General features: G+C 40.4%; 1 protein-coding gene and 1 long non-coding RNA gene across 2 annotated transcripts in view; one reads left to right on the forward strand and one right to left on the reverse strand.

Moving 5' to 3' along the window:
* Positions 1–21,968, reverse strand: part of LOC100871460 (uncharacterized) — a 245,944-nt gene extending 223,976 nt beyond the window's left edge. Inside the window, exon 1 of the mRNA XM_086914112.1 lies at positions 21,487–21,968. Coding sequence (XP_086770238.1) covers positions 21,487–21,556 — 70 coding nt within the window. The 5' untranslated portion in view covers positions 21,557–21,968. The remainder of the gene's footprint in view (positions 1–21,486) is intronic.
* LOC147656595 (uncharacterized) lies at positions 10,521–12,540 on the forward strand. The gene is made up of 3 exons (XR_015294104.1): positions 10,521–10,884; positions 11,123–11,474; positions 11,565–12,540. It is a non-coding gene; the product is annotated as an uncharacterized LOC147656595 (long non-coding RNA).
* Positions 21,969–22,469: the final 501 nt, after the last annotated feature.

Raw genomic sequence — 22,469 nt, forward strand, 5'->3', positions numbered from 1 at the left:
TCAATCCAATTACGAACACGTGATTCCTCGGATCTGTCCGCTTAATAAATTTCCCGATCAAGATTAAACCTTAAACAACGATAAAACTATCAATTACATTCATTGATCCGGTTAACGTAATTAAAAATCCTCCTTTCCTCGATCGATTATCGAATGTTAAACGTGAAACCTGGCGAATTAATTAGAAAGTGCATTTAAAATCAGATGAAAATCATTAACCAGACGCATCGAGATCGATTTCATCGCGATTTCTATGCTAAATAAATTAATTAATCCTCTTGCTTAGAAACTTAATTTCAATATGGTATCGCGTCAAGTAAGTGTTGCGCCTAGCGCCGCGGTGCGGCGATAGAGCGAAACTCGTCTGTCTCTGTCGCTCCACCGCGCCAACTCCCGTATCTCCGTCTCGCTCCAACTTAATCGCTCCAATTTTAACCAACCACCAGCTTTTGTCTTTCGTTTCGATCCCTCTAGAATCGAACCGCCGCTTGTTTGAATAACGGACACGTTTATTTATTCAAATAAAATCCTTTCGCAATGTGTGCAAACACGTTTTGCAATCGACTGTACGCAGGTCGAAAAAATCCATCCCAGAAGCTATCGACCACCCCGGGAACATCGTTTCTCCGTATCGTCATTAGGTAGCCCCCTAAAAATGACCATGTAATCACAATTTCGTCCGCGTAATCCCATCATCGCCATCCCGTACACATCTCGTACATGCGTTCACTCATCAATTCCCCGTGGCAGTCGGGTAACCATTGTCTCGTTGACGGATAGCCTCCATTTCTCACCCGCTTCGTATTCACGCACCGACCTATACAACATAATCGACGACAGTCTCGGGCATTAATAACAAAAAGGGACAGGGATTGCGGTCTCGATTTCTCGATCGATCGTCGTCGAAAACAGCGTGGAACAATTAGAGGCGGTTCGAGCCGGTTGCTCCAACTAACGTGAAAGCGCGTATCGAAGCTGTCTTCGTATTTTAGCGTGGCGGTGGACATTAAAAGCGTGCATTAACCCGATCTCCGGGAACGTATACGTGCGAGCTGCTCGACGTGGTATTAATAGGACGTGTTCACGGTAGCGGAGAGTGATTTAGAGTGATTCGTGTCTCGATGAAGATGAAATTTCTTTTTTCGGCCAAGAAATTTTTTACGGGATCGCGCAATCTTTCTCACAATTTTCGACCGGTTGTTATTCTTTCTTTTTTTTTTTTTTTCTGGATAATATATCGTATCGTGTCGTGGAGTACTATTATTGATTTCGCTACTGACGACGCGAATAACCAAGGAAAGGAAATCGAATATATGGTGGATTTTTTTAGGAATACAATTTGTTTTGCGAATGTCTCATCGCGGTATACCGAAAGAATAACAATTTTCAAAGTACATTATAACTCTGAGCTTAATAGCTTTCGTTCCTTACGTGATCCGCAGACGGAACGCCCAACAATTCCAGTATAATTTCGACCGTATTCAAAAAAATACGATAATCGTGTACACTTAAATTTAAATATATTAAAATTCAAATACACATCGGTTAAAAAATTATCCTTACACATTCTTTTTTTGACTTAGCAAACTTAGGCTGAAAGAGCACGAGCACGTGTTTGCAATTCGTTGGAAAAAAAAACCACGAAATCGGACAATTATGAAAAAAACAAGAAACAAAAAGAAATATTCCTCAAAGAAACTAAAGTCCGATTAAAATGCTTAATATTCGAAAGACGGTGGAAATTTTAACGAATCCTTCACCGTTCCTTCCCTTAGTTAGACATTCACACGTTCCACGCGCTGAAGAAAAACAGCCTCGCCATGCCAAACATTCCAACTATCAGGAGGTTGAACCGCTAACGCGATCGAGTCGTGCAAAGAAGGCTGGAAAAGGCGGCAGCGCGTGTTGGAAATTACGGCGGCCACCGTCGATGACTAATGAGAAATTCACGCGGCCGCTAATGTACCGTATCGTTATCACCTTCCACGGCTAGGCGATTTACCTTATAGCCAGGAAGCGCAATCGGGTCGAATCACGCCGGTAGAAAAACACTCGCGGGGATATCGTCTTGCAGTCGGTTGGCCAAAGTCGACGGCAGCCACGAGCTTCCGAACAGAAACGTTACAAGGTGAGCTCGATTAACCGCGATAGCATCCTGGGGAATTTAGCGTGGAATATTTTGCACGTGAGAGTTGGGATTTAGGTTAGGTTTGGAAATTTGGGCGGGGCTGCTATAACTTATTGGTTATACGCATTTGTTGAGAATTCTTGCATATGAACGAATTGTTGCGAAAAATATTTAGAAAATTAAAAGGTTAAGTAAATTAAGGAAATTGAAGTGGAGTTTGAATTTTAGAAAAAAATACTCGTGAAAGTATTTTGAATAGAGAAAAGAGTATTGAAAATTGGAATTTTGATGTAATCTCAATTTGTAGGTTATGTTTAGAATTGTGAATTAATTAATTATTAGTAAATTGTACATATAATGACAGTTTAATTAAAAACATTTCTTCTCAACATTTTCCCTTTCAAGTAACCCTTCGCTTAATATTTCCAAACGTTAAAGCATCTTAACAATATAGAAGTAATCAATGCACGATTTCACAACGAAGAGTTTTAAGCAGGATACTTGTGAAAGTATTTCAAATAGAGAAAAGAGTATTGAAAATTGGAATGTAAATTTTGATGTAATCTCAATTTGTAGGTTATGTTTAGAATTGTGAATTAATTAATTATTAGTAAATTGTACATATAATGACAGAAATACAGTTTAATTAAAAACATTTCTTTTCAACATTTTCCCTTTCGAGTAACCCTTCGCTTAATATTTCCAAACGTTAAAGCATCTTAACAATATAGAAATAATCAATGCACGATTTCACAACGAAGAGTTTTAAGCAGGATACGTTATAGAAATCTCAAAGGGAACGATTGCAAGTTGCAAGGTGGTTGTGTCCAGGCAAAGAGAGAGAGAAGGAGAGAGAGAGAGAAAGATAAGGAATCCGACAGAGTGCGCGGGCTACCGATCACGAATTAATTAAATCCGTGTAGCAATATGCATCGAACACGGTTCCGCGTGTTCATACACGAGATAGGGATTTGAATTGTTCACGATCACGCGCCGTTTCTCCTATAACTGCGGACAATATATCGTGATTATCCGTTGCACACTACGTACGGCCCCTTCTACCCTCGATTCACTGGAAACGAGTAGCCGTTTCCTTCGACAGCCGCCCATTGACGACACGGTTCGTCGAATTACAACAATTTAACCGCGATCGATCGGTATATAGAGAACGATTAAGCAAGATAGTACGAGCGATCGGTATTTTTGCAACTTGCTAGGTCTTAATTACGTTAATTGGGTTGGCCAGACAAATTTTCGAACGAGTATATCGCCTCGATAAAGAAGAAACCGCGGTAACAACGTTCGAAGAATTATAACCTAACCTAAAAATTAAGGAAAAATCTTAAGAAAACTCATACTGTGCATTCCTGTGTTAGAAATTTCTCTCTAAGCGAGCCCTCTTAATGAACAATTAGCAGCAGATTAAAGCAACACCAAGACCAAAAAGAAATCGGCGCACGATTTTACCTTTAATTACGAAATACAGTTACCATTATTCCCGCGTAAAAATGTAGCCGGAGGCCAGAGCTCGCAATGGTGGCGACGTGCTGCACTCCTAGGCGGAATGAACTCTATTATGCTGTATTTACTTCTGGATCAGCGAAGTCACGATCAGCAAGCATATTCCGAGCTGTCATCGAGTCACGGCAGGCGCTCGTTCAACGTTTTCACCGTGTTCGATTTATTACATCCGGTTGGTACACCCGGGACACCTGCATATACATATGTTGCCAGCACGATTTGGTATACTGATGGTAAATGCGCGATGCTGATTGTGATCACGCTCGTGAAAGGTGTGCTTTTTTTCATAATTACGCGGATGTAAAGCAATTGAAACCACGAGTGGAACAATGACTCGGTGATAACGTTGCTTTCTCTGCTCTAATCTTAAACAGATCTCGATATAGTAGAGGGCGCAGTTGAGTTATGAAACTTATGAAGGACTGATTTTCGTAAAAATTCATCCTGAAGATGTGCTTTTATAAACTTTTGTGTCAATGTCAATTACATCTTTCTCTTATTCAGAAAAGTGTTCCAATACGCTCTCCTCGAACGAGAGATCCTTTCCACATACGCGACAGATACGATCCGACGTGTTTCATACAAATTGAATAAATTTGGATAAAGGTAAGAAGTCAGGCATCAATTAAGCAGCTGCACGTAAGAGGATTAAACGCTCGAGCGATCGCTGGGAAGCGTGTCAGCCGAGCGGACAGTTTAATCGAATTCGAACCATTCAAGTTTCACGTCCAACATTCTGACACGAAAGCAGACCAAGAGGTTTGGGACCACGGTGTCACTTTCAGTGCGGCCACCTGCCCCGCTCCTAAGTTTCCTTTACGAACGCGACCTTGAATAAAAGGCGATCAGAACCGGCCTCTTTATTCGCCTCTCTCGGCCCAACCACGCTCTCCGACAACCGTAGATACCCGAGAGTCGATACTCTCCTCTCTGATAAGATTCATCTACCGAGGTTTTACCGTTTCGTCGAGAGGCGAACGTGAAAGGAAAACGAGCGACACGAGTCGCCTCGCTCGACCTTAGCGGCTTCGCAGGTACTCGTTCAATCTTGAATAATGTATATCGCTGATTCCAACTTTGAAATCACTATTTGTTTCACTGTGAAAATACTTATCGAGAATATTATTAAAAGTGACACCTTTATATTTTTTCAACTTTCTCCTCTCTTTTCCTCTAATTTCCTTTCTCCAAAATTCTATCCTTTCCTTCCTCCTTCCCCGTTCTCTCGAGAATACCAAAGCAAATTCAGGACATAGAAACAGAATCATGGCGATCTTTGGCCGCGATTTATGACGATAAAAAGATATCGAGCGACATCTATGTCGCACGCAAGATGGCGCATGCGTACCGATCTCGAATTAATCTTCGAAGAGATTAGTTGCACCGGTAACCTGACCGCGAAACCTCTGAAAGGAGGCGAAGGAAAGAAAGGGAGAAAGCAGGGATCAGGGAGAGCAGGGCCAATGGCGAAACACTCTTACACGCATCCTGTTTGCGGTTGACGAAAACTTATCGAGGCACGAAATTTCTGGGAATCGGTATTACCACGGCCACGATCGGACTATTCGTTCCCATTCAGCCTGTGAAGGTTCACCTGTGCTCTAGGTGTGTCTCCGGGCGAATTCGGTTTAAAGGGCTGTTTGACTGATGGAATTCTTTGTGTCCGTTTGACTGTTGGAAATGCACGATGCGGGCATTGAGAGCAAAGGGGTTCGAGTAATTTGAGATCTCGGGGATACTGATTGCTCGGGGGAATTATACGAAATTATCTGAAAATGGGAGATCGAGAGAACGAGAATTTTTTTAAAGACGTGAAGTTTCCAGATTTGGATGCTTGTTTCGTGGACTGAATGTTAATGGAGATGAAATTTTATTTTGATTATTAGTCATTAAGCTGTGGATATTTGTATAAATTAATGATTAGTTATTGATTTGTAAATAAAAAAAAAATATATATATATATAATTCCATGTAATAATCTGATAAAAAGAAAACCGGTAAACTTAATAATACAGTTGAAACATGGTAAATCGAACATTTCACAAGAAGAAGCTTCGCATGACGCGTTGCTGACACGTTTCTATAATTTCACTGGCAAAAACGATAACCATTAGTGGGCCCGTTGACTGTATAAATCTTAGAACACGACACTCGCTATTATGAGAATTGTTACTCCTGTTCTTGCAGTTAGAGATCACTTAATGGCCTAAGTCGCCAGATCGACCGATTTCACGATTTCGTTGTTCTTTCTGCGAAAGCTGAAGAGACGACACGCGATGAATAATGGACTAAAAATCAACGAAAAATCAACGAGTAGAACGAGAAAATAATAATGAAGGCTAGAAAAAACAAAAGAATAATCGCACGTTACATTTAGTCGAGTCTAAAGGAGATACTTATCGATTCAAAAGAAATCAACAACCAACTAATATTTTTTTTTAACGAAAATTAAAAAATTGAAATCAAACTAAGTTTCAATATTGCGCATGACTCACTTCTGAATCTAATTCAATCTTCTATTTCGCTTCAAACCACGATACATCTAATGAACCAAAGTTCAAGGTATTATCACGATCATCCGTCCCTTCAAACGCTTATCGTTCCAATTGCATGCCAACAACCTAACCTCAAATTCGCCGCCCAACTGTTTCCAATCAACAATGAGACACGAACAAGGAAAAGTTTACGGCGCAAATGAGGGTGCGATGCTCGAAATTCTGACTTGCCTCCAAGATTCACCAACTGGTCGAACTGTGGCTACTAAATGAAGATTTATAGGATGCCTGCTATTCGCACGCCACGCCGTGTACAGCGCCATAGCAGGGCATTCGGTATGCCTCGTGGCTGCGCGCACACATCTGCGCAGATATCAACACCAGAAATACGAGTGTTCCTTTCGTGAGCATCTAGCGTGCTCGCACTCGTATGCAGAGTGCACGCAGACCGATTACACGGATCACAGTGGGAAGAAATAAAAGGGAATTCGGCGGGCTCGAAAGCACGGTTGCAATTGGTCGCGATTTTGTCCACGATACTCGCTGATATTTATGATCACGGGAGGGACCATGAGAATCGATCTTGTCACGGTGTTGGTAATAATGAGTTATGGCTAGGGGAATTGTTATAAATTGTCGTGAGCATGATGCATTGTCTCAGTGGGCAAAGTAAAAAAAATAACGGCAATGTTGATTTTGTGTGATCTAATTTGGGGAAGATAGGTGAACTTTGTGACGTGTTAGTTGTTTTTGTTAGACATTCGAGAAACGTATATTATAATATTGATAAAGTAAATAATTCTTTTATTTCTATTGATAAATTTATCGTTTTGTTTAATATGATTTTATGTTACTTTATATTATAGATTTAGATAGAGAAATTTACATATATAATCACTTAACCCATCGATTGTTATATTCAAAAATATAGGTAATTTTCCACTCGAAAGATTGAGAAGAATAATAAATCATTGACAAAGATATCCTGATAGTGCAGTTAGTAATAAGAGAGTTATAATGTTATCTGTAATGTTTAGGCACAATTGTCCAGAGGCAAACTAGCATGAAGCAACTCATCAAAATTCTCAGATAACAGATCCTCTTCTAATTATAAAATGATCATGGGCATGAAAAAGAGGCGTATTATTATCGAAGCATCATAATCGTGCAAACACGAATCGGAAAGTGATACTATTTTCATTAAATGTTTCGCAATTGTTTGCAATTAATCTGCCATGAAATCATTTGAACTGGATAGAAATAACTAGCAGATGGAAAAATGAGTAAATTTTAGAAGAAACGGAAACAACGTTATTAAAGAAGTAACAGTATCAATAAATTAGTACCTCTTGTTCTAAATTCTAAATAAATATTTAAATATTTTAGGATTTGAGCATGAATCATATTTGCAATAACAGAATAAAAATTTTAATATTATTTAATATTAAAATATTACATTAATTTAATATTAGTTATTATAGTGAATTTTTTATGAAAAAAAAATTTGAGATTATAAATAATTGATTACAAATAATTCTCTTTTATAAGAAAATGAAATCAAAGAAAATACGTATTTAAAAATCGACACTTCATTATTGGCTTTTCTGTTTGCGCAGACACTTGTTTCAATATTTGCACCATAAAAGTTAGATTGCTTTTGCAAGTGGAACAGTTTATTTCTAAAATACCCACGCTCGAGGAAAAGGATATAAGAGATATAATAAATATATACACGGATACATAATATTGGTATTAAACCTCTTAATACCTCATAAAATATTAAACCATGCTAATTCTGGTAGCAGAAACCTTTCTAGTTTTCTAATATCAAATATGCTAATAATGTTGATTTATCAAAAATATCGAAATCCTATCGTTGCAACAACTAGAATGTTTAATTGTTCGATCGATGAATTTATCGAAAATTTTTTAATTATATTTCTAGATATACTATTTACTATTTATTCAATTTTAAATAACAATTTAAAAAAGATTCTGACTCTGATAATATTTATTTAACTGTGTCTTAATTACAGACAAGATCAAGCACTTGACTTGCGAGCAAATTGATTTATTGATTGTAATAAATGAAAGTAATAGATTGTGAAATTTGTTCAAATATTTAAAATTCTTACAATTATATCTGCTTTTCAATTCGCTAATTCCATAATAAATTATAAAATTATAAAAACATCAAGCAGAAATTTATATCCTACAATTAAACACTTGTCTTTTCGCAATATTATAATTAATAAATTAGTAAATTGATTATCGATTAATCTTTCTGTATTGACAAAATGAAATTCTCTACAAATTCGAAACAGGAAAAATATTCGTATAAAAGTATTACATGAACGAAATAAAAAAAAAAAAAAAATATCCGACAGATAATTGACTGAAAAGAAAATTCTGACCCAACATGACTGACTGAATTACCATGGTCCGCCACGAGCGGATATTAGAAATTCACGCTGGATTTCGTAACGTTTCGCCAACGTTTAACACTCTGACCGGCATCCCAGCCTCGATTTTTAACTGAAAATCACCTACATTACACCAGATACCACGAAAGTTTGAAATATCGAGTCGGATTGCGATATTAGATACGGTTAATTGAATACCGTGCAAGTTTTCACGTAACTCGGGTTACCAAGAGGCTCGAGCTGTAATTTATTATGTACTTAACGCTTTTTCGTATGATTAATAACACGCGCGCGTGCATTGCGCTTTGCTCCCGATGATTTAACGCCCCATATTTATTATTGCGTCACTGGGATTGTAATCCCTAAACGTTTAAATAATCGTTCGCGATGATGTATTTTTGCCCAATCAACCGAGTCGTTCGAACTTTAAAAAAAAAAAAAAAAAAAGATCACTTAATTAATTAATTGATTTCAGTATTTAATTTTTTTAATTTCAATTAATTTCCAGTGTTTAATTAATTAATAGAATCCGTATAAAATTGTTGAAAAGTATAATGTTCGTTGAACCTAACCTAACTTTTTCGCTATTTTCCCCTAGATTAAGCTTCTTTTCCTAGTCACTCTTTATATACAATAAAATAAATACCGACGTATACCTTTCCCCTAAATACATAACGCACTTTGCAAAACAAATTTCACAAAGGAAATCTCACCTCGAACAAGATCGATGCAGAAGAATAGCGCATCAGTCGAGTTTAATTACCAGGCGAATCCATTGCAGAGGGCGTTCGAGCGGAAGCAATCACGATTCCGTCGAACCGTCCGAAGGATGAGAAATATCGTGACAAGGGATCATCTCATTCTCGATCTTGGCTCCGAAGGAGAGGTCCCTGCCACGATTTTTCTTTCTTCGCCGTGGCAAAATGGCCGGACGCTTGTGGCCGGTGCACACAGGCGTTACGACGTATCTACCATCGGTAATTATTGCTGATTAACGACTGGCCGTTCCGTTATCTCGGCCACGTCGTTCGAAACGACGGCTCGATAGGCCGATCGCGAGCCACGATTTCGGCTCGACGAACTTGTCAAATTTATATCGTGTCCACCGTAAACCGATCCGTTCAAGGGGGAAATAAATTTTCAATGGTATTCAATAACTGGATTTTATTGGCATACGATTGCCGATCGCAATTATCGATCATACAGGATTACCGTGCTCGAAAATTAATAATAGCTTCGAAGAATCTATAGAGGAAAAGGAAAATCTTTGCCTCGTATTCGAGAATGAACGAAATCTGGGATTGTGTAACGTTTTGATGGAAGATTAAGTACTGATCTTCCAGCGAAAGGATGAAGATAAAAAGAATTGCGTGAATTCCAATTAACAATGCTTTTATATGGAATACTTTTTTTCAAAATTTCCACTTTGTTCTTTCTCGTAGAATTTTTATAAATAGATTCAAAAAGTTTTACCTCCAAAATTCGGATCTTTTTCTTTCCTTTTGTTCTAAAAATTTCTACGTTCAAGGAAAAAACCGTAAACGACCATTGGCAATGACAAACAACTACACTCGTTCCACTACGTTCCTATCCATCCAGACACGCACGCGCGCGCGCGCACACTTCTCTATTCCATCGAATCGTTCCTTTTGGTGAAGGGCCGCGCCCCGGAGATCCGTGCCCGTTCTTTCATCTCGCTCCTCTTTTTTCCCCCCTCGCCTCTACACTCTCCGGCCGCATTTCTTCGAGCTTCCTCTTTTTGCAACGAGCTTCCTCCTCTCGCCTCTTCTTCATCGAGTTCCTGCCGACTACCGCGGGTCGACGTGATTACTTATGACCACTCGAGACCATCGAAGAGAGATGGAAACACGCATACACTTTCGGATCCATCCACCTCGGATCCATCCCTCCTCCGTGGAAAGAGATTAGGAGGCCGTTATAAAGGCGGACACCAGTTTATCGAGGCTGATCGATCATCGAGGCGACGACGAGGACAGGATACAACATATATATATATACATATAGAGGCATATACAGTCGGTTTATGAGCAGGATTACTGTCGAGAAATTACGTGTTTCCTTCTTCTTTTTTTCCACGTTACATTTAATATCTCTCCTCTAACCTCTTGACCCCTTGCCAGGTCTTTTTCTTTTCTGTTCACGAAGGGAGCTAAATGAATTGTTTGCCTAAGGAGAGAGGACGTTGAAATATCGTGGCGGATTTTTATAATCTTGTTTAAATTTAGAATTAAATTTACGAGTAAAATTGTGAAGTTCGTGAGCCGTGGTTATTCGCTGATTAATCTACTGTTCATTTGTGAGTAGCACCTTTTATCTCTTGTAACAGAACGCAGTTAAATATCTCTCACTCAGCTCGCGTGAATACATAATCTGTTACCGTTAAAAGATTTTACAAATCTTCTGTGTAAAAAAAAGTATCAATCTCGCTCAAAGATGTTGAATTTTGCCCGAATAAAAGTTTCGTCGGTATAATTCGTAACGTGGATATCAATTTGTTATGGTCGCTATCTAAATTTCGCTATGAAATTTTTCAGACAGGCCGTGAAGACGACCGTTATCACGAGGCGGTTTCCTCGTAGATGGGGAAGACAGGCCGGCTCACAATCAACGCGGGAAGCATTTCAGGTATTGGGCCGAACACGAGTGGCACGTGGGCCGTGTCGCTCGATCAAATGGCGAAGAAGTTAACTGCCGCGGCTCACTGGTCGCGGGGTAACAGGAGAGAAAAAAGGAGGTGGCAAAAAGTTGTCGACGATGAGCCCCTCTCGGAAAGCTATTATACCGGAAGCCACGATTATGCAGAGGGGGCTGGGTACCGTTTCGCGCTCGCTCATGGTCGGGATCAAGAATGCAATCGGTATCTCCGTGTACCAATTTTTGAAAGGAGTAAGATTTTTGTCGAGTTATTTTATTTCCTTTCTTTCTTTCTTTCTCCAATGCACTTAGAATTAAATATTAATCTAATACCGATTTCAGTGGGAGGATAGATTAATTGAAATTAAGTTTTAATCCTGTTTGAAGGGAAAAATGGAAATTTTTATGGTGTGAGAATGGTGATAATGAATTTTAACGAGGATTAGCAGTGAACACTTGTTCAAGAAACACAATGGCAAGGTCTAGCTGTACTAAAATTGCCCAGGAAAATTTTCTTGAAACAAAAGTATCCTCCACGACTCGACTTCGAAATTGATTTGAACGAAACATTTTGAGAAGGAAAGTATTGTTCGAGAAATATTGCAAAAATAGAAGAAGAATGGAAAGGGATAATTGTTGCTATACAACGGTTCGTGGAAACTCTGGAAGCAAATGGCTTTCAATTTTCTCTAGGAGGCGCGCCTGTGCACTAAATGCATAATGATTGACAGTAATGCGGGCCGTTTAAAGTGCGCACACCCGGGTAAATTAATCGTGGCCGCGAGAACTCGTTGCGACACAGAAATATTGTGGCATTTAAATACCGTGAAAAAACAGTTTCACCTGGAAATGAAGTGTATTTGTAATTGGAGCAATTGCCAGGGAAAGCTGTTCGGGGGAGTTTAACATTAAATTATTTTGTAATAGATTTTATATTATAAAAATTTTTTGGTTTTTTTTTTTCGATTATCTCACTTATATAACGTTCATTAGAGATAGTATTAGCAATTTTGCTCGTAATTGTCTACTAACTTCCTGCTTTTTTTCTTACTCATCACGAAACATTCACTTTCTACATTGTTATAATCTTTGTCTATTAAATTCGATACATTCACCATTATATCTATATATATATATATACATGAAATTGGATCAGTGTTTCTTGCAAAATTACTTGTTGCAAAACGCGTTCCCGTTAAGGATACGAACGAGTATAATATTTCCATTTAATAATGCCCATTAAAACTCATTTTCGAACTTTCATTTCTTGTAAACTTCTCTTCGAATTATTATTGCAAATAAAATTATCGAATATATACTTAACAATTATTAATTAATCCCACTTAAAAAAAAAAAAGGAAAGAAAATAATTCACTGATAAAAAAAAATTAAGCTCGAAATTACCGCGCTCCACCGAAACTCGAAACGCCAACAAACAATGGGAAAGAACAACTTCATTACCGAGAAATTCGATTCGCAAATTCACGCGATCGACCGCAAAAAAGGAAGATCGATCACTGGGCGAACAACAAGGCACAAATTAAATTCTAAATTTTTGTTATATCGGGACGATCTCGGCAGGAGGAGCAACGATTCCGTGCGCACACGCGCGGGTTCTCGGTTCCACGAAAAGAGATCTCTCGTGACGAGCGGGTTCGAGGGTCCCGAACGAAATCGGTAAGGCCCGATCGGGAGGAGAAAGTGAACAAGGCGGCCGCAGGGAGATAAGGGGCCACCGGCCAGAACGTTTGACGCGGCGAGCCTAATTGCGATCTCTCGATCTCTCGGTCGCCAAACAAGGAAGTCGCCACTGTCTTATTGGCCGCCTCGCCCTTCGAGCTTACACGCTCGTCATATCGCTCGATGAAACTCGATTTGAGAAATGATTTTACGCTTCGTGATTGTAAACTACTACTCGTTTGAGTAAGTAAATCGCACTCGACGAGCTACAGGAATTGGCCTGAAAGAAAGGCGCGAGCAATCCATTAGTCCAATCAATAACCGGGCAATTAGAGATCTTAAAAATTACCGATCCGTTAATTGTTCCCGAAATAAAACAAGCGTGTAGAACAAACCGAAGATAAATTAATCTCGGAAATCGAGCAGAAACCCCTTCCCACTCGTGCAAACGCGATCGAAAAAAGAGAGGAACGAGCGATGCATAATTTATGGGAGATCGGGTACTCCAATATGCAATTACAATTGAAAATGGAGATCTTAAAAAACGGTTCGCTAATTATTTCCAAACTGAAAACGAACACGTATGCGAGACAAAAAAAAAAAAAATAAATTACAGAGGCACGAGGTGGCTTCTTGCCCCGGCTTCTCGAGCGTAACAAACCCGGGCAAACGACGAGCGATCCATAATTTATCGGTGGCCAGGCGCGGTGCAATTACAATTGAAAACGGAGATCTTAAAAATTAGTCGGTGTGCCCCGTTGCCGGTAAGATTTATTCGGTCCCCATCGGCTGGAAGGTGGAGCGGCCGCGATTTTGTTTCTCGTCGAAACGCGAACTCGCCACGGAACAATGATATCTTAACTGGGATCTCAATGGGGTTAATTAACACGAGCGGTAACCGAGGTTTCGCGGAGGCGAGAGAGACAAGGAGGGAAAAGTGGAAGAAAGAGGGGGATAGAAAAAGAGGAGCGCTCCGCTCTCGACCGATACCGCACGCTCGTTGGTGTGGCGTTAACCAAATTGATTAATCTCCGCTTCTCAGCGTCGATTAATTATTGACACGCTTTTGTTATCCAGACATCGGCAATTATCCGCTCGGCGGCGACGCCGTCGATCGAGGGAAACGTGCGAACGCGAGAATTCGATTCGATAACGTTGCACGCGCGTTTGTTTCCGTTTGTTTAATGCGGTTGATAGAATCGTGAATGGGATACCAATTGCTCGATTATATCTAATCGAATCGAGAACGAAACCGAATTGGTATTGCGAATACGTGCACGTGCACGAACTTTGTTGTTTGAGAATGTTTGAAGAGGTTTGATTCGACGATTCGATTAATTTTTGAGATTGGACGCGTGCATTCGATTTCGAAGGTATCGGAGATGCTTTCGCCATTGGCGTGTGAGTTTGTCGAGGAATGTTTGAAGAAGTTTGACGAATGGTTTTGGATAATTTTGAAAAACCAGATATCGCGTGCATTAATGAGAGAAATTTTATGATTTGCTTCGATATATAATAATCTTGCAGGGAAGGAAATAAATAAAAAAAATTATCTCCCCAAATAAAAAGATCAACTAAATTACGATAGTGTGAAGAGCGATGCGTATTTATTTTCACTTCATACTTATCCTTCGAATCTCCATATATATTTCGCTTCGTACGAAACGTATAATTTAACTCAGAGAAAACATCAATCCAAATTTCTTTTCCTAAGCTACTCTTTTAATTGCTTTTTCAAGCCTTAGAGTTAGGACTCGCACACCACGTAAACCGAGTCGATCGATTATCGTTATGGCGCGAGATAGCTCGTCAAACTGGAAGATTCAAACGAGTCCAGCGAGAAACTGGATCGTCTTGAACACTATCTGTCACGGTCAATGATTCCAACGCGATTTCCGTGGTGGAGGCAAGGCAGTGAACAAACGATTCCTGATGTCCATCAGCCGAGGAACACGTAGGGGAACTGGTGAAAGATTGGCTTGGTAAATCAGTTAAGGAAATCGTAACATTTTGTACATGATTGAGGCGGTCAGAACAGATCATGGTACATGCTCTTGCTTCGTGTGATACGATATTATCGTGTTACAGAAGAATTGGAACGATTTGGTTTTTCTAGAACAACTGGACATGAGATTTATGCTTTATTATATTTTGAAGAAACACGTACGCGCGCATATCGCATATTGTTTCAATCATTTCCAAAGAATCAAATAGAATTAAATCACTTATTAATCGCTTTCGTCGACGATCAGATAAATCGAATTTTGTAATTTATAGATCGAGTAGATTAATTAAAAATCCATTCCAGAACAATTTCAAATATTCCATTTTCAGTTTTCTTATTTTCTTGTTTTTCATCCCATCATCTCTCTTGCTATCGAGCAACCATTTCTCCTTCCTTCGAGATCTCGAATTGTTCGCGATTTATCCCATCGATAAATAGTTGCCTATCTGTTAGAGTATCGATCACGATCCGAAGATCGTTTCGATGAACAGGAGAAAAAAGTTTTCGACGAAAGATTCCAAGAAATCGTCAAGTCCCGAAGATGGACAAAGGTTAACCGTGTCCGATTACATCTGAACGCTGCATGAAATCATGCAGGTGTGTACATACTGCGACTAATTAACAACCTAACGGTGACGAAGCTTACGATTAACCTGCTTACCTAAACTCGTGCTGCAATCGTGAGTGTTGGTAAATTTATGATTTCTTATTCCAAAAAAATTGAAAAAAGAAAAAAAAACATAATTAAAAATTACACAAAATCTGAACAAAATGAATTCTAATACGAATATTAAAATTGTTCCCTCGTAAAAATCGAAGCATGTGATATACACGTGTGTTTCTTCTTTCTGTAATCTTCAATCAATCAATCGATCAATTTTAATCGAAGAAAAGGCAATTTTGATCAGAAAGCCAAAAAGTTCCTTAAAATATACTGCGACCAACGATATTTTTCACAAATTCAACCTCGAATTACCCCTACTTTGATATGTAAAAGTTCGATTCTACTTCCAATTTCCACCACACGAAAGGCATTTTTAGACGAAATGGGATAAGGTACCAGGAAACGCGCGTTTCCACGTCCATCCTCGTGATACCTCGTGGCTTGAGTGAAATTATTATGAGAGCCGGTTACGTATGTAAGAGCCGTGGCAAGATGGTGTTCGCTCGCTTGTCGCCGCCCCGAGCAACTAACCTTCCTGTTGTTGCATGACCTGTGCCTTCCTCCACGCTTGCCCTCCTCACCCCTCCTGAACCCGAAGAGAGGCTTACTCGCCTCTTTTTATCCTCTTTCTTCGTTCCAAAGACATATGCCGAGCCGTGGCTGCCGCACGAAACGACGCCGTTTTATGTATCGAAACACACACGCACGACCCTTGGAGGTGATGGCTCGATGGAGGAGGAGCACGCAGGATAATTATCATTCGTCGTTTATTTGATTTATTTCGAACGAGTTTCGGAATATTCGTAGGATTAGGATTCGGCTTGGATAGAAGCAGAAGATGGGTTTGGATTAACGAATGAACGAGATTTTTCGTCTTTAAGGTTAAGTGAGGAGGTTGCATTGTAAACATGGTCGAAGTTTAGGTTAGGTTTCCCGCCAATACCGAAAGAGCTACGTTTCCTCTCAAGTCTTCCATAAAACTTGAAGACAATAATTCCTCCAAATGAAGATGAGCAAGGAATTACAAACTCTTAGAAAACTCTCTTACACCTTTCACATTTAACTTTCGATCTCGTCATTCTGCTCTTAAAGTAAGGAGAAAAAAAGACCTATGGAGAGAACTGTGAACTTTAAAAGAAAAATAGGAGGCTGAATCGCTCGATATTTCGTCAAATATCTGTTAAAAGCTGTTGTAAACGGGAGATTCGACGCGAGTCGAGGATCGGCTCGATCATTGTTTCAGGGAATATTTCATTGAGAGAAGCGAGAATCCCTGTTGGCTAGGGACGCAGCTGGTTGGAGAGAGTCTCGAGTTGCCGGTTATTCGCTGGTCGATGTCATCGGTGCCTTGGGCAAACCATATCCTCCTCGTACAGCTGACCTCGGTGGGACCTCTAAGAAGCCCAACCCAGTCCACCAACCCACCGACCCACCAAGCCCACCATTAGTAACCTACTCTGTTACCGCCGACGATCAACACGATTTCGATTCTCTCTCGTTCTGCTCGTTTCTGAGCACCAACGATGCATTATAGTAATGATAGACGCCGCGTGTAGAAAGAAAGGGGACGCGCAAAAATACGCGTATTTTATTCCTGAAGGGAGGGGAGGTAACTCGACTCTGCGCAGACTACTTGTCTCGTGAAAGAGATTCGTCTTTTCAAGGATGCGAAGTTTGATCACGAGGGAAGATTCCAGAAACTGGTGTAGGGTATTAATGGAGGAGAAATGGTATACATGGTTTGGAAACTCGTTGTCGGGAAAGGGATTAAATAAAATTAAGTAGAATTGAAAATTTGTGGAAATAAAATGAGAATAATAATATTCGATTGACAGTTTTAGATTTTGAAGTATTAGATTTAATAATAATTTAAAAGTAAGTAAAATTCGCGATCGAATTAATCAAAATAATAATTGAAAGAAATATAAATAATCAATTTAATGATATTAAACGAAGGATCAAATATTTCAAATAAATTTATCACAATCTCTTTTCTTTTTTTAATATTTTTCAGGTTTTCAATCAATAATTAATTAATAAGATTGATTGATGAGAGTTATTCGAGTTAAAATTTTTCTTCCTTTTCCAATCATATACGAATTGTAAAATTATAAAATAGTTAATACAATTAATTAATTGGTAATAATCGAAAGAACCTCGACGATAAAAATTCACCACCATCGCCATCGTCGTAAGACTCAATATCTCGTAGCTAAAAAGCCTGAGCCCGGATTTCGTCGGATCGACAAACCGTGCCGATCATCCGGAATTCAAGTCGCGGCGTTTCCAAAATAAGTCTCAAGCCATTCGATTATCTCCCTTCACGAACGCCATTACCGGTGGCCGGCTCGCCGAAATACCAAACAACGCGACGCTCCGTTCCTTCCGAAACGCTGTGCACGTAGTTGGCCGCATAATTCCAACAGGCGGTCCAACAAAACCGTTGGAAAAGAAATCTTCCTCGGAACATTTCCCCACCACGGCCGTTTTTCACCTTTCTATCGACACGCGTCGATACGTGGGCGGACTTCAGACACGCGGGGTTGACACGCGCAGTTTCAAGGGAAACTGGATGGAAACCAGCCTCGATCGGATATTATCGGGCGCTGTTTCCACGCTGTGGGCGTACTGGTCGCGTGTGCCTCGTTAAATGATTTGTGGAATGTTGAAATTATCGGGGAACGAGAGCCGTAATAGACGTTGCTTTCGAATAGATCCGGCTCAGAGATTCTCAACTGGTTTCTCCCTTATCGATAACGTGCTTCTTTTTGATTACCTGTGGCGGACTTTTGAGAAGGAGGAATGGATGATGTTCGCGATGGTGGAGTTTCCAGGTTGCCTCGAAGGCTTGTACTGCGCCAGTACGTTATCGTCGAGGTGGAGATACAGGAATGGGAAGACGGTTGCGTTAATATGGCCGATAGATAAGATGGTCGAGCTTGTTATTACCGAGCTTGTTCAATGCTCTTTCAATATTCGATCATTCGATCTTAACTTTCAAGAATTAATGTGAAATATATATATATTTTCTTGTTCTTGTTGAAAAATATTCCAACGTTGGAAAAGTAATAAAGCAACAGTGAGGGGGGACGTATAGAGATACGTAAGCGCGTTGGGTATTGATAGTAGTTAATGGTCGAGCGGCGCTAGTATCGCGTCGCAAATCGTCACAATGTCTCGGTGAACCAACGCGAATAATCTTTAACGCTGGCGGTTAACGAATTTAAATTTTATTCCGTATCTTCCATAAAATCTCTTTACACCTCTTCAAACGGCGTGGAATAAAGGAAAAGGGGATGGGAAGAAATATATTAATAAATCCGGTGGAAACGGATATCTTAATTATCTATGCGCGAGGAAGGTCTCCGAAGGGATGGGCGAGAAGTAGTAAAACTTGATTTCACGATTTCGCATAAATTATCGGCAAGAGTATCTCGCTCGGATCGCTTCGAGGCGATGCGAGAGAAAGGCCGCGAGAAGAGATGCGCAGGCAAAGGGAAATATTAATAATCCCATTCACGAGCCGTCCAACGTATCCCACGTCTTTATCCACGAGGAATTTGATAGCTTCGGGGAAGGATATATATCGGTGAAAATTTTTTATCAACCAACTCTCGTGCATCTAATATAATAAGGGATTATCCAAACCTTCCCTCTCAACTTTCCTTTTTTATCGATCCCCAAAGTATTTGGGGATCGAGAGTGTCTTAATTGGTCATTGATAAATTCATTTTTTTTTTTATCTTTCAATACACGCAATTTAATTTACTTGTTTGTTATTCTTATACGAGCGATGGTGGAGGAAGAATAATAAAAAGGACGAGTATAAGTTTTTTTTAAGAAGTAAGTTTTAAGAGTAAGAATAAGTGGAGAATAAGGACGAGATACTTTGTGTTAAAAGGTGAATATTGGAGTGAATTTATGCAATAGCAATATAGAGAAAAGGAAAAAATAACGAACAAGTGTTGAACAAACGAAAGAAAGATTGGAACAAAGGAAATTCTTCGTAATTTCCAGCGATTGTAAATTTGTCCAAAAGAGAGTGAACGAGGTTAAGAATGATAAAATTATACGTTGTTATTTTTGCACAACAATGGTTGCCCCCAAAAATCTCGAAAGATGGCAAGATGCCACGAGTTTTCGCGAGTCAGCGGGGATTGCACAATGCCAAACCTTCATCGAACCCATTCGCTCGACACCCGAGTTTCTTCATTCGATTTATGGCGAATTACGACCGACACGATTAAACTCTTTCAGCGAGAAGTTATATTTTTACTGCTGTGAATACTTTACGAAAGTAAAGCGAGCTCAGTTGTGAAACCTGTGCTTGGATTGATGCGCTCATTGTGAGCAGAGACACCGCACATTTTCTGCGTCGAGTTTAACTCTGCCTGATTTTTCTTTTCTTCTCTTTTCTTTTTTTCGAAGAGTAAAGATTTGTCGATGGAACAGGTCCGTTCGTTACGGGGCGACAGCTCATAGACGCCGTGCTTGATAAAATGTGTTAAGGGATGAAGTGAAACAGAGGCGAGGATTTGGAATATAGAGAGTTTGCCATCGGATTCTGACACGATTCGAAGAAATATTTTTCATTAAAAATTTCCTGGCAAAAAAACTTGATCGAAGAATTAGGAAAATTTTATTATTATCCGTTCACGAAAAGGAAGGGGGAAAAAAGGAGGAATAGAAAACGCGACGTAAAAATTCGAATATTATTAATCTTCCACGAACGAAAACACGTTCTTACGAATAAATAATCGAAGAGGAGATTGCAAAATTTATGCGGCAGATTATAAAATTCAGAAAGTATATCCGTTTAGATCAACCTATACGACTATAAATCGATCGAAGGTAAAAATGGATGGAAGAAATAAAGATACGAGATGTGTCTCTCACCATCTGGTTCGGCGAGTTTATATAATAAAATTAACCAAAACGAATCAATACGAGTTATAAGTGTCGTTAAAATAAAGCTCGCTGGACGGAAGAAGATCCAAAAAAAAAAAAAAAAAAAAGATACCATCCAACAACTAATCTTATCCACCAATACCAAAATATCAAAACTCGAAAAAAAACGAAAGATGTACAATCAATAATAACACGTACAATCGTCTGAAACTTTCTAAATCCACCTGAGAGCTAATTTCATCTTCGAAAGCCGCCCCCGCGATAGGCGAATCAATAGCTCGTTCAAGCAGAGACAAAGGCGGAATAGACAAAGGAGATCCCTCGATCTCTCTATTATTCCAGAAACTATTGGAATCGTATGTTGAAACGGCTGATCGATCATAGTGGACGAGTTCGTAAAGAAAGAGGAGGAGGGGGAAGAGAATAATTCCGTTCGTTGGCGAGAGAGACTCGATATCTTAATTCCTCGAAGGTGGTGAAGGGGTCACGTTACGAGCACGGCGCAACGGAGCACGAACAGGGAGAGGTTGGAGTGGTTGGTTGGTTGGTTCCTGGTTCTTGATCCAGAAGAGGAGAGGCTGGACGTACACTGACAACGACTAATGGTCGAGCCGAGGCTCACGAAGAGGGGTACGAGATAAAGCCGGCCGGGACAAGGGTAACCAAGAGAACTCGTCCCGTTTTCTCGTTTACACGAGGGCGTTTCGCGAATCCAATGCCGTGCACTTATACACTTGGTCGTGTACGAAGATGGAGATAAAAAGTTGGCAGAACGTTTTCCCTTTCGTTTCCCGTATCGGGACGTTGTAATGTAATTGTTATTTCTTCCTTCAAAACGATCACTCTCGTCTGTGCGGATCTCGCTGGATCTCGCGGGATCTTAATTTACGAGATCAGAAAACGCATTATTTTCTTTTTCACGCGATCGTCAGTGTCGAACACTCGAGATTGGTGAGTGAAACTTAACCTAACAACGAAGTCTTAATTACGAAACGCTGGAAACGTACCTTCGAATCCCGACGAAGCGAATAGAAAATCCTGTATCGAAGAAAAAAGAATCAAGATGGAAGCCCCCATGGAGCGGCGTGTACAATGGCGGCGAGAAAGCGCTGGCGTCGCTCGTATTAAGACAACATCCCGCTGTCATCCGCGGCTTCCGCGTGGGGAAGGCGCGGGCCGGGCGGTTTTTGTTCGATCCCCGCGATTCTCGGCCCCGATAACGCGTATATCCGAGCGGCCATCAGAGGCCGCTACGCCACCAGATAGCACCACCATCTAGAGCAAGCATCCGTTACACAGCTCTCGAGCATCCATTATCCTCGTCCACGCCGCGTATTGTATTCCCACCTTTTGCTTCCTGCCTTCTTCTCTCGCGGTCTCCTCTCCGCCTCCTCTCCGTCGCCACGCACTCCAGGCCCCCCCTTTATTAATGTCTTTATTCACGCCGCGTATTCACGCTCGCTCCAACGGAATACTACACCACTCTACCACCACTCTCCTCCTCGCCGTGGATAAGTCACGCTCGCCGCGTCGATCACGTGGCACGTAGTCCCCCTCTCCTCACCCTCTCGGCTAATTGCGCCCACAGTCTCTCTCCTTCGCGCGCGCGCAGAAGCGATCGCCTGTCCTGGAAATTGGATCGCGGTGGACGCGTGGGTGGCGGCATTAATCAACTCGCCACTGCGGGCACCGTGGTTTAAACGAGCGTCCACGGCCCCGTCGAGGATGATACGCGCCACTTTCGCGCGTGATTTGTAATTGCGCGAGCGAGGAGGACGAGAGGGAGACGTTTAGAGCCGTTTCGCCGGTTAATGGCAGGAGATTTAGATTAGGCGAAGGCCAATTTTCGGATTCTCGTTCTCGTATTTATCGCCCCCTTTCAACTGATTTAACGATCGTGATACGAGTATTGTTCAAAGGAAAAAAGTAATAATAATAATAATAATAATAATACTAATAAAAGTATCGCGCGTGTGAGAACGATGTCCGT

Source organism: Apis florea, unplaced genomic scaffold (assembly GCF_048593485.1).
Source record: "Apis florea isolate Af1SG1 unplaced genomic scaffold, ASM4859348v1 contig_3585_pilon, whole genome shotgun sequence".
Classification (NCBI taxonomy): domain Eukaryota; kingdom Metazoa; phylum Arthropoda; class Insecta; order Hymenoptera; family Apidae; genus Apis; species Apis florea.